Source organism: Galeopterus variegatus, unplaced genomic scaffold (genome assembly GCF_000696425.1).
Source record: "Galeopterus variegatus unplaced genomic scaffold, G_variegatus-3.0.2 Scaffold367, whole genome shotgun sequence".
Taxonomy (NCBI): domain Eukaryota; kingdom Metazoa; phylum Chordata; class Mammalia; order Dermoptera; family Cynocephalidae; genus Galeopterus; species Galeopterus variegatus.
This window is the reverse complement of record NW_007726478.1, coordinates 196477-212799: the sequence shown is the minus strand read 5'-3', so window position 1 is coordinate 212799 and position 16323 is coordinate 196477. Positions and strand designations below refer to the sequence as shown.

The 16323-nt window shown below is 57.1% G+C and overlaps 1 protein-coding gene across 1 annotated transcript in view; it reads right to left on the bottom strand.

The window, feature by feature from the left end:
• The window catches only part of NEK6 (NIMA-related kinase 6), a 46386-nt gene that overhangs the window by 17435 nt on the left and 12628 nt on the right, over window positions 1-16323 (bottom strand). The window contains exons 2-6 of the mRNA XM_008568016.1: window positions 15783-15923; window positions 14731-14793; window positions 10100-10210; window positions 5470-5578; window positions 4289-4396 (exon numbers count right to left, since the gene is read on the bottom strand). Coding sequence (XP_008566238.1) covers window positions 4289-4396; window positions 5470-5578; window positions 10100-10210; window positions 14731-14793; window positions 15783-15923 — 532 coding nt within the window. The remainder of the gene's footprint in view (window positions 1-4288; window positions 4397-5469; window positions 5579-10099; window positions 10211-14730; window positions 14794-15782; window positions 15924-16323) is intronic.

Here is a 16323-nt window from a genome sequence, read left to right as displayed (position 1 = left end):
GTGTGGGACAGGGCTGAGGCAGGAGGAGGCCCAGGTACACATCCGCACAATCCTTGTGCCTGCAGTAATGGGCATCCCCAGGGCGGCCTGGCTGTGAGGATGACCCATCCACTTGGCAAACATCCCATGAGGCCACCAGTGCCGGGCCTGGGTGCAGACAGCACAACACAGCTGGTACACAGCAAGGAGAGAAGGCTCCACCCTCCCCCAGGGGCCCATGACAAGCCCCCAGGTTCCTTGCTGACATTTGCCGCTGGCGAGGTTGGATGGGCTCTCCTCTGTGTCATGGGCACTTGGAGCCGTGCATGTCCCCTGCACCAGGAGATCTTGCTAGGGACCCTCTCTCGACCCCTTCTCTGGGCACCCACAAACCCAGCTCAATTCCTCCCTGCCCTGGGCTGGTGTACTCGGTCCTGGGCTGATTCCTCACAGGGCTCCAGTACCTGCCAGCCAGGTGACCACAGGGATGTGGTCTCACCTCTCTGAGCCTCAGTTTCTTTTTCTGTAAAACGGAGATAACAAGCCTTATTGTGGTGATTCTTTAAAAAGCAAAATGTTTTTCAAACATTTTTTGTAAGCCTCGTTTTCTTTGTTAACGCACCTTTTCAGTGAGTCCAGTGGCTACAGAAAACTGAAGTAAAGGACAGCTCTCGGAAGGGCTGAGGTGGTCCCAATCCCAGTGGCCCTGGGCTCCTCAAGGTAGAGTTTAGAATCACACAGGCCAGCACCTGCCTGCATGCAGTGGGCCCTCAGGAGGCGGTTCCACCTGTCCCCTTACCATGCCACTTGGTACTGACCGTGTCTGCCCTTCAGCCCGTCTGGGGTCCCTTGAAAGCCGGGAAGGCTGCATAATCACATGTCCCCTGCACACAGCCCAGGGCCAGGGCAGTCGGCTCAGGGCAGGAGAAGGAAAGCACTTGTGCCCTGTGGCCAGGCCAAGCACTGGGGTCCAGCATGCCTGGACTGCTTGTAGCTGATGGCGTCGCCCCCAACCACAGCTGCTCTTCCAACCCCGAGAAGTGGCGTGGGCCCTGCACGGCCGTGGGTGTGGGCAGCCTCCCTTCCCACCCCTGATGCCAGCCCAAGGCTGCCCTGTCACCACCACCGAGAGAGCAGGGCCCGCTCTCCCGGCCCCACAATTTGTCTTGCAGCTGTGCCGTTGCTCGGAGCGAGACACTTGCTTGTAGCTTGTGAGCTGTGTATAGGCAAATCTTTCATTTTTCTTTCATTACGCCGGCGTGTACTGTCACTTAATTTTTATGTATGCAATCCTTCCTGACAAATATGATCTGCTGCCTGGTAATTCGTCTGACGCTCATTCTGTTCCGCGCTCTAATTACGGCTCCTATTCCTGACACCGAGGCAGTCGCTCTGCCACTGCTGGGTACCGCACCTGTCAGCCCGACCATGGCACTGACTAATGCCCTTTCATGCCAGCCTTGTGTTAGCAAATACAGAGACAGGGAGGGGACCAAGAGAAGGGGAGGCAGGAGAATATCAGATTTGCATAAGCCCAGATCTCGGGTCAGCAGCCTTAGGAGACGAGGTGGTTACCGGGGCAACGTGGCTACTGCCACAGCATCCCCACATAGTAGGTGCACATTAGATGCGGTGGATGCATAATTCATACCCACGCACAGAGTGTGAAGGGGCCTCTGCCCCATGTCCTTCCTGAGTCACGATGCACTGGTAATTAGCTCAATCTCCTGCCTGGCCCGATGTGTACGCAGAAACTCGCTGTGGAAGGGTCTTGGCTCTGTGCTGTCACTTGTATCTTGGCTCTGCACTGTCACCTGTGGGTGCAGAGGCAGGCCCTTGGTCTGGGAGCATGTCCTGCAAACAGGGCCTTGCAGAGCCCCCGGGCAAGGCTCAGCTCAATGGGCATCTCCTGGACGCTGGGCACATGGCCCAGAGCAGGGACAGATCCCAGGAGGGCTCCTTCTACCCATCACACGGCCCAGTCAGCTGCTCCAAGGCCTCGGGAAGAGCCCAGCTTACGAGGACGGCCTTTTCCTCAAGTTCCAATTCCTTCTCATTAATATAATAAGTGCACCAGTCCAAGTCGATAAAATCACACTGTCGGACGAGACGCTATCTGTGCCCGTTCCTAATGATGCGATCCTAACCCGCTGTGACGGAGTGCCGCAGTCCTTCCCGCAGTGGACCGAGGAAGGCCCAGGCCTGCCTGACAGGGGACAGGAGGCAGTGGTTTCAACTCCCCTCTTGGACAGTTCTCCTTGGATTTTTTGGCCTTTTTGCTGCTCTTAAACTAGCTAGGTAGACAGTCCAAAACCGATGGAAACACTTTTTCACATAAGAAGTGTCTCAGGGGACCAGGAAAGACAAGGTTTCCTTCCAGCAACAAAGGGGGCAGCCGGGGTTTCCAGAGGGAGGTTCCGCCGCTATCCTCCCAGATCCCCAGTCCTGGCCTTCTGGAAGGTGCCTGGGCTCCGGCAGGAGAGGCCTGCGTCTGGGTCCTGGCTCTGCTGCCATGTGGCCTGGGAGGAAGTCACTCAAGCTCCCTGGAGTTTCGATTCCTCGTCTGCAGCAAACAAGGATCCTGTGGCCTCTCAAGGCTGTTAGAGGCAGGAATGGAGTCCCACACGTGCCCTGGGTGGCAGGTCCTTGCACATCCTTTTTTTTTTTTTTTAACTTTTTGTTTTTGCCATTGAGGTATTTTATTTTTTATTTTATGTTTTTTTGTTTATTTTTTTTTAAAGATAATTTATTATACATATACGTGGGGTACAAAGTTGACTTTCAGTAGTTGTATACAATGTGTGATGGTCAGATCAGGAGAGCGAGCTTATTCATCATTGCAATACGGAATCATTCTTTGTGTCTCTTAACCAATTTCTCATTAACCCCCGTCCCCTCCCGCTTTCCACTTCTAGTAATCACAGTTCTTTTCTCTCCTTCTAAAAGTTCACATCCTTTCCTCTGGAGCTATAGGAAGTGCTCCTGAGGCCTGGCCAGCTGTCCCCAAGGGTCAGATGGGGATGAGAGTTTCAAAACAAACACCCCCCTCCCTACACACCTCCCACCCACACACGCTCTCTCCTATACACAGCTCAGAGCTGCTGATCTCCAGAGATATTACATTTCTCCCAATTGCAGGCTATATGCCAAGTCTCTAAGCCATCGGGACCTGTACGAACAGTGACAGTCTCCGTAGGAGAGTGTATCTTCCAGAAAGTACCTTCACTGTCACCAGAAGATGTTTGCACACGCAGATTGCTGCAGTCACTCAGGGCTGGGGGACGGGACACACCCTGTCTTGAGCTGTGAGTGGAGTGGGAATGAGGGAGAACAGAGCGGTTTCCAAGGGAGGTGGCTGGTGCACGTGGGGCGACTCCCTCCTGTCCACACGGGCTGTGTCTGCCCACGTCTGGGGCAGCACACAGGAGGCGAGCCTCGGGAGCACCTTCCTCTACCAACGCTCCTCAAAGAGCCGGAGCTGGCTCTGGGGAAAGCAGGGGACCCCGTCCATCCCCTGGGCCTCTGCAGAATGTTCTACAGGGCAGCCATGGTGAAACCCTGATGCGCCCTGTTGTAATGCACAGGAGACCCTATTTCCATCTTCCACTGGGGCGCCTTGTTGGTTCTTATATTCATATCAAATGAAAAACTCCCTCGTTCATCATTGCACGTTTCCATTTAGTTACATGCCAGCATAGGATTCTGAAGCTCACCATTGCTTCACATGACCCGAAACACAGATCTGACCAAGTCTTTTCCCCAGTCCTGCCCTTCAGCGCCGCCTGAGCTCCCAGGACAGTGTCCAGCCCACCCGGCTCAGCATTCAAGGCCCCGCCCGCCTTTCTTACCCCTCCCCCTGCAGCCCTCCCAGGACCCTGCTCTCCAGCCACAAGCCACCCACGCAGCCTCACCCTATTCCCTTTCCTGGAGCGCTGTCCCCTCCCTCCCTGTCCCACCAGCATCTGTTCACCCTCCACAGTCCAGCTACAAGGTTGCCTCCTCCAGGGTGAGGGCCTGGCCCCCACAGCTTCAAAACTGTCCATTCAAAAGCCAAAAACTGGAAACAGCTCAAATGTCCACCCCCAGGGGATAGGCTGAGTGTGGTGAACCGAGGATGGAGAACCATATGGCAACGGTAGGGCCGGGAGGCCCCAGCTGGGCTCCTCCAGCCTCAGTTTCCTCCTCTCGGAGTCCCTATTCTGAACAGACGAGTAACTTCTAGTACTCAAAAAAGGCATGTTCTTGCACTAACCAAAGGCATGTGGGGAATGTTTGCATCTTGCTACACGGTCAACAGGATCCCCCTTACCTAGAGAGTGGGCTGCGGTGGTCTCAGAGCTGAAGAAGCGGCCCAGACCGAGGTCACCGAGCTTCACGACGCCTGTGGCCGTGATGAACACGTTGGCAGGCTTGATGTCTGCAGGGGAAGGAGGTGGGGAAGAAAGGCCCTTCAGGCGACGCGTCCTGCCCCCTCAGCGCGACGCCCTGCCTGGCTGCTCGGCACTGGCTACGGGACTGGGAAATGGACCGTCTCTCTCTGAGCCTCAGTTTCTTCATCTGTAAAATGGGTCTAACTTCACCTACTTCACAGGGCAGCTGTGAGGTCCAGGAGGGCAGGGACTTTTGTGCTTTTGTCTTTTTCTTTTTTACATCTGTATCCCCCATGCCTAGAATAGTGCCTAGCACACAGTAGGTGCCCAGTGCAAACTGTGTGACAAACAGACGAAGCACTCTGTGAGGTCACCTGTGCTGTACCCCAGTGACTAGGGCAGTGCCTCGTGTACAGGAGACACCAATAAATACAGGTAGAGAGAATGAAGGGAGGAATCCGTGAAGTAACCTAACTCAGGTCCCCAGCACCCTGCCTGGCACCCAGCATCCCTTCCTCACAACTCAGGATGATGTCAACTTTCGAAGACACTCCTTTGTCAGTGTCTCACCTTCTTGTCCAGCCAACTCCTACTAAGATGTCAAAGCCCATATGAAAGTTCCCTTCCTGGGGAACTGGCCATGTTTGGGCTGTCTGTGCTGGCCCCGGGCTGGTGTTAGGGACAGGGGACAGTGGGCTGAGCATGGCTCCCATTCCCTGGGGCTCACGTAACTATCTAGCACCGGGTGCCTCCACCATGGGAGGTCCCTGACACAGGGCAGGTGTGTGTGGCGTTGTTGGAAGCCCAACTGTGTGGAGAATACAAAGTGGTCCAAATTCCCCAAGGTGCTCCCTGAGGAACCTGGAGGAGCCAAAGAGAAGCTTCTTCCTGGGCCCAGGGCACGTGGCTTGGGTGCCTCCACCATGGGAGGTCCCTGACACAGGGCATGTGTGTGTGGCGTTGTTGGAAGCCCAACTGCGTGGAGAATACAAAGTGGTCCAAATTCCCCAAGGGGCTCCCTGAGGAACCTGGAGGAGCCAAAGAGAAGCTTCTTCCTGGGCCCAGGGCACGTGGCTTCCTGCAGGTCCCTGCCCCCAGGTCCTGGCAGGGTGGCACGTACCTCGGTGCATCACCCGGCGTGAGTGCATGTGCTCCACGGCGCTGCACAGCTGCACGAAGTACTTCCACACCGTCCTCTCGGGGATGAGCCGCTTCTGCTTCTTAAAGTACTGCAGTGGGGTAGACAGACAGATGGACAGGCCCAGGTGAGCGGGCTTCAAGGAGGGTGAATGCAGGGTGCTGTTCCTGTCCTGTCCCCAGCGGGCAGCTGGTGCCTGGCATGGGGTAGGTGGTCAGGCTGCTAAACAAATAGTAAACATGGAAGCCAGAGTGCTGTGTTCACACTTCCCCTTCAGCCCACATCGTGCTCTGTGGTCACCCTGTCCCCCGACCATGTGTGGCGAGCTCTGTGAGGGCAGGGCAGGCCTGGCCCAGCTGTGTGTCCTGGAGGGTCTGCTTGAATGGATCCTGGACTGCAGATGCTGAAGCTGCTCTCCCTCACGTGCTCCTGGCATCTCCTGGACACACCCCCAACAGGGAGCTCCTTGCAGGAGAGCACTGCGTGTGGTCTCTCCCTGTCCCCAGCCCTGGCCTGGCCCAGGTGGGCACCACCCACAACACACTTGGGGGTTAAATCACAGCTGCCACCACTTCCCTGGAGCTGGCACATCTCAGTGCAACGTGATTGTTAACAAATAGTGAGAACCTTGAGGAAGTGGACTCGACAATCTCAAGTGGACCCCCCAGTTTCTTTCTTTTTTTTTTAAAGATGACCGGTAAGGGGATCTTAACACTTGACTTGGTGTTGTCAGCACCACGCTCTCCCAAGTGAGCCACGGGCTGGCCCTAGGACCCCCCAGTTTCAACAGGCATGAATCTACTTCATTGCCTGGAAAAACATATTTAATGTTCCAGAAAAAAACCAAAACAACCCCAACAAAACCCCCTCCAACTCCCCAGGCTACACTAAATGAGCTGTAACTGACAGAAAGTCCTGGAAGGAGTAAGCCAGGAGCCACGGTTCATATCAACCTGGGTGAGGGCTGTCTCCTGGGTGCCACGGCTGGGGGTGGGGGGGGTATGATTCATACACCAGCGACCTAAGTACTAGGATTTTTGTTCAGTGGCTTCTAGCTTCAGAGCAGCCATCTCTCCCCAAAGCAGCCAGAAGTGACGCACCCCGAGGGCCCATTCGCCAGGGCAGCTGCTCTGGTGTAAGGAAGACGGGAACTGACCCAGGACAACTGGCCTGAGAAAGGGGCGTGGGCAGAAGAAAGGACAGAAGCTAACATCTGCTGAGGGCCTGCCCTGTTTGGCCACTGTGCTGGGCCCTAAGCAGGGAGGACTGTGCCCATCTTACAGAGAGCGCCACTCAGTCGCTAGTGAGGGGGAGAGTCACAGCGCAACTCCAGGCCTTCTGCCCAGAAAGCCCAAGCTCTCAACCCACTTTTAATGACACCAGTAACCACCGATGTGAGGCACCAGCTCAGAGAGGTTCACGAACGTGCCCAAGGTCACCCAGCTGGGATCCAGATCTGGGAACCTCCAACAGGGGAGATGGTCGCAGTTGGAAGCCCCTGGCTCTTCTGACGCTCCATTCCAAGACAGAGACCTCGAGGTGAGCCGTCCCAGGCTCCCAGCACAGACCCCCACTCCAGGCCTCAGTGGTGGGCCAGGCTGGGATGCTGTTTATGCTGTGATGTTAGTTAATCCTTATTACAGCATTTAAGCAGGGATGCGCGAGGTTGCGAGTGGTGATTTTCTAAATGTCACCTCCTATAAGCACTGTCTGACATTTAGCGGGAAGGCGCAGAGTCTCTGGTGGGTTCCGGGATGGCAGCAGCTCCTGGCTTCACTGTCCGTCGTAAATAACACAGCACCATGGCCGTGGTGGTGCTGCTTGTCCCCTGAGGCTGCAGGGTCCTGGGACACAGGACCTTCTGGCCACTCTAAGGCCAGCCCAGTGCGGCGACCGTGGTATGACTCCAGGCAGGGGCCCTGGTAAGGCCCCCATTCCCTTTGAAACTCAGAGGTAGCTGGACAGTGGGAAGGGCCAGGGAAACTAAGTTCCTACCAAGCACCAGGCACTGTGCTGGGTATGTTACAGATGAGGAAACTGAGGCACAGGGACCTGCCCCAGGTCACCCAGCAGGCGTGTCTGACTCGGGTGGGTCTGTCCACTGCCCTGACTCTCCTGCTGGGGTGGTAGCAAGCCAGGCTCTGCAGGTGAGGGCCCCTGAGCCGGGGCGGAGCGAACAGGGTCAGGCAGGGGACAGGGAGGGATCCGAGACTGACCCAGAAACTCAGTCCACACACGTCCCAGCTCTCAGTCCCGCTGGGTTCATGACTGATTTGAGCCTGAGCCAGCGTTGGCCCTGAGAAAGCCAGAGAAGGGTGCGAGTGAAAGGGAGGCTGAATGGGGAGGGTCACCCCGTCCCAGGCCAGGCACGGACATGGGTGCTGGAGACCCACGGGCCTCCCTCGTCCCTCCTGCCTGAAGGAGCTTGCACCTGGGCCTGCAGCCCCACAGTGCTCTCTCCTATACGTTCCCTGGGTCAGAGGTGGAAACTGAGGCTCAGGGAAGGGAGGGATTTGCCCAGTCACATCCTTCTCCATGGATTGAGACTCCAGCCCTGAAGGTGTCTGCAGTCCATGGGGCTGAGAGGATGCGGTGTCCCCACCAAGGGCGGCATTCTAGGGGGGTGACAAGGAGGGGCCTGTCCTCCATCTCTGGCCCCTCCTCCGCTCCACCTCTGTCGCCGCCCTTGCCTGTCTCTCCTATCGGCATCCAGCATCCGTCTTTCTTCTAGAACACAAAGCTGAGCATGTTTGCTCCCCAACATCAGTGTTCGGAAGCTTCTCTGGCCTCAGGGTGCAGACAGCCTCTGCTTCCTGCTCTCCTTCCCTCACCCCGTGCTCTCCTGGACCAAGGCGCTTCCCAGCCCTCTGGGCTCCCGCACAAGCTGCTCCTGCCTCTAGACTGCTGTCCCTCCTCAGGGCTCAGCTGAGGTGTCATCTCCTCCAGGACGCCATCCCCGACTCCCGCACGTCCTGAACTTAACTGCTCGTTCCCGGGTCTGTCTTCCCATTAGGACTGGGGCTCCCTGAGGGCAGTGCCCAGGCCGGCAGCACCCCAGATCTTGGCACCCAGTGGGTGCATGATGCATGTGTGTTCAGCAAGAGAACAACACAGGAAGGAGAGACAGAGGGGTGGGGGAGGAAGAGCCAAGACATGATATAGCACATCTGTCCCCACCAGGGATCTGTGTGGAGATTAACATCCCTGCAAATGCATTAATATGTCAACGAAAATATAAAAGCAGGCGATAACAGCTCAAGTAATGCCACTTCCCAATGACGCCCGTATTCCTCGGAGCCAAATTTCAGAAGAGCAAGTGGCAAGCAGCTCAATCCCCTGCGCCGGGTGGGAAAGACAGAGCATCCGGGTGAGGGCTCGAGCAGGGCCCAGTCTCACTCAGGAGCAGGCACACCGGGTCCTGGGAGGGAGCAGCAGCTGGAGACATGGGTCCATCCAGGCCAGCAGGGGAGTGGGGGCCTTGGGGCAGGAGCAGCAAGCCAAGGGCTTGGGCCTGGGGTCAGGCAGACCTGGGCTCCTCCACTTAGAGGCTGTGCTGCTTTGGGCGGGAGACTAAACCTCTCTGAGCTGCCACCTGAGGATGGCATGGACTCAGGGAGTGGTGCACACTTGGCATGGTCGTAGGTGCTGACAGTAGGTGCTCCACCAATGGAGCCGCAATGGTCCCTGACACCAGACGCACGGTGGACCTGGTCCTGGCCCCTGGCAGTGGGATGAGAGGGGTGCTGCGGTGGGTGGTGCGGGGGAAGATGCAGAGCAGGAGTCAGACCTGGTACTGAGCCTGCTTGCATGCCTTGCCAGTCGCTCAACCTCTCAAAGACCCCAAGCATCAGCCATTACATAGAAACAAAGATCTCCCCCTTCTACAGCTGGGGAGATCATCTTGGAGATGACGTCCACTGATGGGTGCCAGGCCAGGAAAACAGAGACTTGGGCCACAGGCACGGCTCTGTCCCACCACTTGCTCAAACAGCCATTACATAGAAACAAAGATCTCCCCCTTCTACAGCTGGGGAGATCATCTTGGAGATGACGTCCACTGATGGGTCCCAGGCCAGGAAAACAGAGACTTGGGCCACAGGCACGGCTCTGTCCCACCACTTGCTCAAACAAGTCTCTTCACTTCTTTGGGCTCAGTTTTCCTCTTCTGTAAAATGGGGCAAGTCAGACCTACAAGACCTTGTCCCAAGAGCTGGAGACTGACCTAACAGGGGGAGCTGCCCCTGCTCCTTCCATAAGACAGGAAAAGTGGCCCATGTGCCCGTGGACAGGCTGAGGAGGTGGGAGTGGCCAGAGGGGCCCTTTCTGTCCAGGGCCGGCTCTCCCAGCTGCCAGCCTGGGTGGGCATCACCTCTGCTCTCTCTTGAAGTGAGCTTCCCTGAGGCTGATGGGAAGAAAAAGGCACCCCAGCGATGGCAGCTACCTGACGGCAACCGCCAGGCCACTGCTAAGACCTGTGGGCTTCGGCAAGGAGGGGTGAGTGGTCCCTGAGCGACTGCATTCAGCTGGGACCAGAGCAGCGAGGGACTCGGGCTGACCCTGGCTGCCTGTGTCCGGGCAGCCCCAGGCCCTGCCCTCCCACCAGCACCCTCACCTTGATCATCTGAGACAGGTCACCTGCATCGGCCAGCTCCAGCACAATGTTCAACTCGTTGTCCTCGATAAATGAGTCCAAATACTTGATGATGTTCGGGTGGTTCAGTTGCTGGGGGAGAAGAAAGAGAGGGAGGTGGTCCCTGTGAAAGGTGGTGCAGCCCCAGTGCCCCACATGCTGGCACCCCGTTCATGGGGGCCCTGGCATTTGCTGGAGAGGTGGGTGCCCAGGGGAAAGGCCCGCACTTGGGAGTTAGACAGACCTGGGTGACATTGGAAAAGCCACTTTGCATCCCTGGGTCTCAATTTCCTCATCTGTATAATGGGCATCATGTTTGAAGAGTAGTTGTGAAGATCAGATGAGCTCATGCACCTGAACACAGCTGAGTTAGCCTCAAGCAATGCATGTGGAAGTGCCCCTCCTCCTCACCTCCATGACCCTTGAGGACAGGACTGGCCCCACAGCTCTGTCCCTGTGCTCAGCACGTGGCTGGCCTGCAGGTGGTGCGCAGGAGGACTCCTTTTCTCCCTTCCCACTCTGTCTCAATTTCTGACCCATCCCTTGTGAAATCTTGAAAAACATGCGTGGCATGACAGCCGCCCTGCCTGACCAGTGCTGAGACCCTGCCGCTGGCCTCCCCAGGATGACCTGTGCTTGCTGAGGTGGCGTGTGGAGCCCGGGGGGGATGGAGCCAGGACAGGACAGAGCCAAACGGCTGGAAGTCAGGCCCTGCCGGGCTAAGAAGAGCCTCTGGCAACCACTTATAACAAAACTGTCTACACAAAATGAGTCCTGGATCTGGGGAAAGCAGAGGAGACTCAAATATCCTGCCATAGTGTGGTCGGCTCAGTCCATACATCAGCCTACAGAGGCCAATTTACAGCAGATTTTCTAAAAGGCCTGAAGTTGCTGGGAGAATACTACATGCTGACCTGTGCCTGTCCTTGGATTCTAGAATGAGGGGGAACCTGGGCAGACACTATGGAGCCATGCCATCTCCTGTTCATTCATTCTCCACGCCAGTCCGATGGGTGGGCACCCCTCAGTCAGGCCCCCAGGAGCTGGAGGCGACCTCAGCCATTGGCCCCAGCTCCTACCAGGTCCCACCAGAGACTGACCCCACTCTGTCCTGGTGCCCACTGCCTGTCCAAGTCCTCAGGCCCCTGCTCTAGACCAACTCTTGGCCCTGAGGCAGGTGCACCTGCTCCGGTCCGTCCCCTCAGCTGAGGGCAGTCCTGTTGGGTTGCCCAGCACCGTGGCTCAGTAAGTATCCAGACACACCTGAGGAACTGGGCACCTGCACAGCTCGTGATGCAGGGGTGGCACATTCGATCCGTCATCCCTTTTCCTGGTTCCCAAGGGTTACTGGAGTGGGGGACCCTTTCACCCATCTTAGCAGCAGGCTCCCCATGTGGAAGCACCTTGGTCAGTGACAAATGAGGGTAATTCACACAAGACAGCTGGACTTCAGGAGGCAGCATGTCACGCTTGCTCAGCCTGGGCCCTCCACCTCAGACCCCCTCTATCCCTGCCCCCTACACCTTGAGGCCAGCTCACGTTCCTCTCCTGTAAGAAGGAAGCCCGCACTGTTCTCCAGGTCACAATCCCTTCTCTTCCATGTCCACAGCCTGCACCTGTGCATTCTCCTTTCCATCCCCCCAACCTCTTCTCTCTCTAACTGCCCCAACTGTCGTGTGAGTGTCACTGTGTGCTAGGCACTTGAATCTTAAATCCACTCCAGTGCTGCAGTCTGCCACCAAGAGTGGGGCCTGTCTCCCCTGCACCCCCTCCCAGGCTACTGTGTGCACCTGCTACCTGCCAGGCCCCATGCTGAGCCCAGGGTGCCTAATGAGCACTCGGGCAGATTGTGCCTTCCAGGGCTCATACTCTAGTCACGGAGAGGAAGGCAAATGCCACCAACCCACTTGGGCCCAGCCGCAGCCTGGGCAGGGCTCAGCCATGTGCTCTGGAATGTCGTCATGAATGCTCTTGGAAACCAGGAGTGTGCAGAACAGGGCAGGAAGCACCCAAGAGTTGTCCTGTCCTGAGAGAGGAACATCAGGGGTAGAAGTGTCTGTGACCTGTCTTCCCTGCTGGGCTCCATCTCCGTGGCTAGCATCAGTGGTGCTCAAAAGTGCTGAATGTACCAGTACACATTGCATTCCAACAGGGCCCGCCTTCTTGGCCCATGCTTGGCCCCAGCAGCCCGTGCACTGGGAAGTTTTGGGTTTTGGGTCTTGGCATGAGCGATATGAATAATGTCGCCTGGTGGCCCCTCTGAGAACCGTGTTTCCTTTTGTTTTGTAGGAAGCACCTCGTGCCTCTGCAACATCCTGTTGACTTCCCACAGGCTGCCTGGGGAGCTGGATTGGCGTTCTGGAAAGGGGCTGGCGTTGGCGGGGAGAGGTGATAACCATGATGACAAGGGCTGCTGGGGACTGAGTGTGTACCACCTGCCAGCCGTTGCTCTGCAGATCAGGTGCGTTTCCCCACCGACCCCTGCAGCACCTCTGAACAGCACTGCTGTCAGCATACCCCTTTTACAGATGAGGACACTGAGGTCCTGAGCAGTCCACATCTGCCTGTGGCCTCACAGCCAGCGAGCAGGGATGTGCCACCTCTGAAGTCTGTGCTCAATGGCACTCGACTGCACCACACCCCGGGGAAGAGACAGAATCCCCTTGCCAGCCAAGCGGGTTCATGCCAGGCTTGGACTGCTTCAAGGCAGGGGCTGAGGTCGCACATTTCTGCTACCAGGGACCCAGAACAGGCTGTACTCAATAAGCATGCATGTAGAATTCCTCCACCCAGGGAGAAGGGCACCCGAGCCCGGTGATCGGTCAGAGTCCCCAGGATCACAAAACTCACACTAGGTCACCTTCCCCTGGGCTCTCGGCCACCTCAGTCGCTCCACTTCTGTTGCCACATTCAAGTCCATTGTCCTGAGCTGGATCTGGTCCTGCCAACATCTCCACTGCGCATCCCCTGCACCTCCTATAATCTACATTGTCACAGTTCCCTGAAGTGGCTCATCTCAGCCTTCCAGACTCCGGGATGGTGCCCAGGCCATAGGGGGCCTGCCCAGGAAGCGGGTGTCCCCTGAGCTCCCTGGCCCCTCAGCTGGCCTGCATCACCCTAGATCACTATCTGCTGCCCACCTGTTCCCCATGAGCTTGTGAGCCCTGAGGGCAGGGCCCAGGCTGAGAACACAGGGAGGCTGTGGCTTCAGCGGGTGTCACTGCTACCAGCAGCCCCACTTTGCCAAAAGCTGCTGAGCAAACTCTCTGTGTGTTTCGTGGGAAGGGAGGAGGATGCTGAGTGGGCACCTACTGTGTGCTCTGCTGCGCCCCGCCCTTTTCCAGCATTATTTTATTCAGTCCTCTTAATCCTCCCATACACTATGAGCCAGGTACTCTTGTCATCGAGTAAATGGGCAAACTGAGGCTCAGGGAGGTTAAGTCACTTGCTTAAGGTCACACAGCTCATAAATAAACATGACATCAGGATTCGAACCCAGGCTCCGGGGCCTCCAAAGTTCAAACCTTTTCTTCTCTCCCAGCCTCCTCTGTCACCTCTGAGATCCCGGGCAGAATCCTAAGCCTGGTGTAGAGAGGAATCCCCAGGAGAAAGCAGCCCCAGCCCAGGGCCAAAGTCTAGTCCAGAAAGTTCTGTTGTCTCTTGGTCTGGGGAGACCAACCCAGAAGCCAGCAGCAAGGGGGGACAATGACAGACACCTACTCACTGCCCCATGCACGCTCCCTGGATGGGCCCCGGCACATCTGTCACTCGGTGTGACCCTGTCCAACTAGCCCAGCTTGGGCAGAACCAAGGACTTCTGCTCACAGAGGGGCAGGCACAAGGGCTGCCCTCAGGGGACCCATCTCCACTTGTGCATCCTGCCTTCTCCTTGTGGGAGGCCTGGGGAAGAGCCCAATAGGTGACAGCACAGGGGTCCCTCCAGCACCCGGGAAACCTGGGCCCCACGCTTGACTGTTAATCCTCCCCACTACCCCAAGTGGGCATTGCTGGGCCATCCAAGCCATGGCATCTCCTGGTGGGAGCAAGAGGAAGGGAGAGAAGAAAAAACACACGTGTGGTTGACTCTTCAAATGTGTGTGCTCTGTACAAAGTAGGATAAAAGGCAAAGAGGAAAGAGGGAAAGAGAGTGAGAGGGAGAAAAAGAGGGGCACAGAGACAGACGAGCTGCACTCTGATCCGATGCCCACACCCGGCTCCTCCCTCGGTTACGCGGGTCCAGAGGCCACTGCATGGCACGGGCATGAGAGCCCTGGGCAGAAGGACTTCCAAAGCTGCACTCTGATCCGATGCCCACACCCGGCTCCTCCCTCGGCTACGCGGGTCCAGAGGCCACTGCATGGCACGGGCATGAGAGCCCTGGGCAGAAGGACTTCCATGCCAGTCACTACCATCCACAGCACGATTGCTGCGGGCCCAGGACCGGGAGGGCTGGAAGAGTCGCTGTCCCCAGAAAGGCATCGTTTCTGAACTTAGCAGTGGCTATGGGTCCCTGACACCCATGGGCTATGACAGACATGATGTGGCCCAGCTGGGGGCCTGGGGCCACTCCGAGGAAGCAAGGGCTCCTGCTCTGCTCAGCCGAGGACACTCACCTTCAGGAGGCCGATCTCTTTGACGCAGTCTTGCCTCGCCTTGGCGTCCATCATCTCAAAGATCTTGGGTGTGAGGAAAAGAGAAATACAGCGGTTAAAACCAGCACCCAGCGCCCCCACGGGGAGCCACAAGGACCGGGATTCAAGTCCTGGCTTTCTGCCCTGCTCACCGAGGGACCCCTGCAAGCAACGGTTCCTGCTTGCTGAGCGCCCATCACGAGCCAAGCACTGTGTTAGCCACTTCCCACCGAGTCCTCACGACCCTCCACGAGGTAGGAGTTACTGTACCCAACTTACAGAGGAGGAGACTAAGGCCCAGAGAAGTCCAGCGACTTGCTGAGGCCACGCTGGTAAGTGGCAGCCCAGGATGCACTCTCAGAGCCTCAGTTTTCACCTCTGTAAATGGGGCCAACAGCCCGACCTCCCAGGGTTGTCATGGGAATCGCATAAGAAGATTTGGGTACCGCACCTCCCATACCCCCAACCCCTTTACTGCACATCAGTGTGAGTCCTCCTGATACCTTCTGACTTAGAGGCATAGACAAAAGGTTTTGTAGCTGCCCCACCACAAAACCCGTCATGGCACAAAAGAACCCAGACACAGAGAACCCAGGTGAGTCCTCCTTAGATGAGGAGCAGAAAATGGGCCTTTTGGGGAGAGGTTCACAGATCAACAAGGAAACAGTCAAGCGGGTCTTCTTCCTGCTGCCCCCACCCCAGGTTCCTCTGAGCTGCCTTCTCTCCCCTGGGCCTCCACTGCCCAGGCTGGGAATCCCGGTCTTTAAGGACAAATGAGCAATCAAGGGACTCCAGAAGCTTCACTGGAGGATCTAAAGCATGACCTAGTATACAGCAGGTGCTCAATGCATGCTCATTCTTCTTTTCTTTCATCGTTCACAATGAGCTTTCATAAACATGGGTCTACCCGATTCTCCCACAGCCCGGTGAGCTGGATGTTCATTTCCCTCATTACACAGGCAGGGCAGGGGCGGGCCCAGACGCAGAACCAGCTCCTGCGACACAGCTTTGACCCTGCAGGGTCATCGGCTCACCTGCACCTTCTTCAGAGCCACCGTCTTCCTGTCCAGCAGACAGGTGGCCTTGTACACCTCGCTGAACTGTCCTCGGCCTATCTTCTTCTCGATCTGGAAGTCCGCCAGCGAGCAGCGAAAAGACAGGGTGTTGGGGAGCCTCTAGAGGGGAGGGACAGAGGGCACGGGTGACCAGCCAGGCTGGAGTGGAGGGCCAGGCCTTGGCGGCAGGGGACCCCTAGCGTCCCAGCACCCCCAACAGTGCTCCTCTGAGGTGTGGGGGGGACTTCACTTACCAACCCCACTCTCAGAGCCTCGCATGTGCCCCTGGGGGCTTTCTGCACCTGGTCCTGTCTGCTGCCACAGAGACTCCACTGTAGGTGAGAGACTGAGGCTGTTCTTGGGGGAAAGAACACCCTTGTCACCGTCCCCCATGACATGACTACTTGTTTGTTTGCTCGGCTCTGATTCCTGTCCTGGAAGGCTGGCTCTGCGGGGCCGGGGGCCTCGTGCCTTGTTCACTCCTAAATCCTTTATGCCAGGGCCAGGCCCGGCAAGCAGT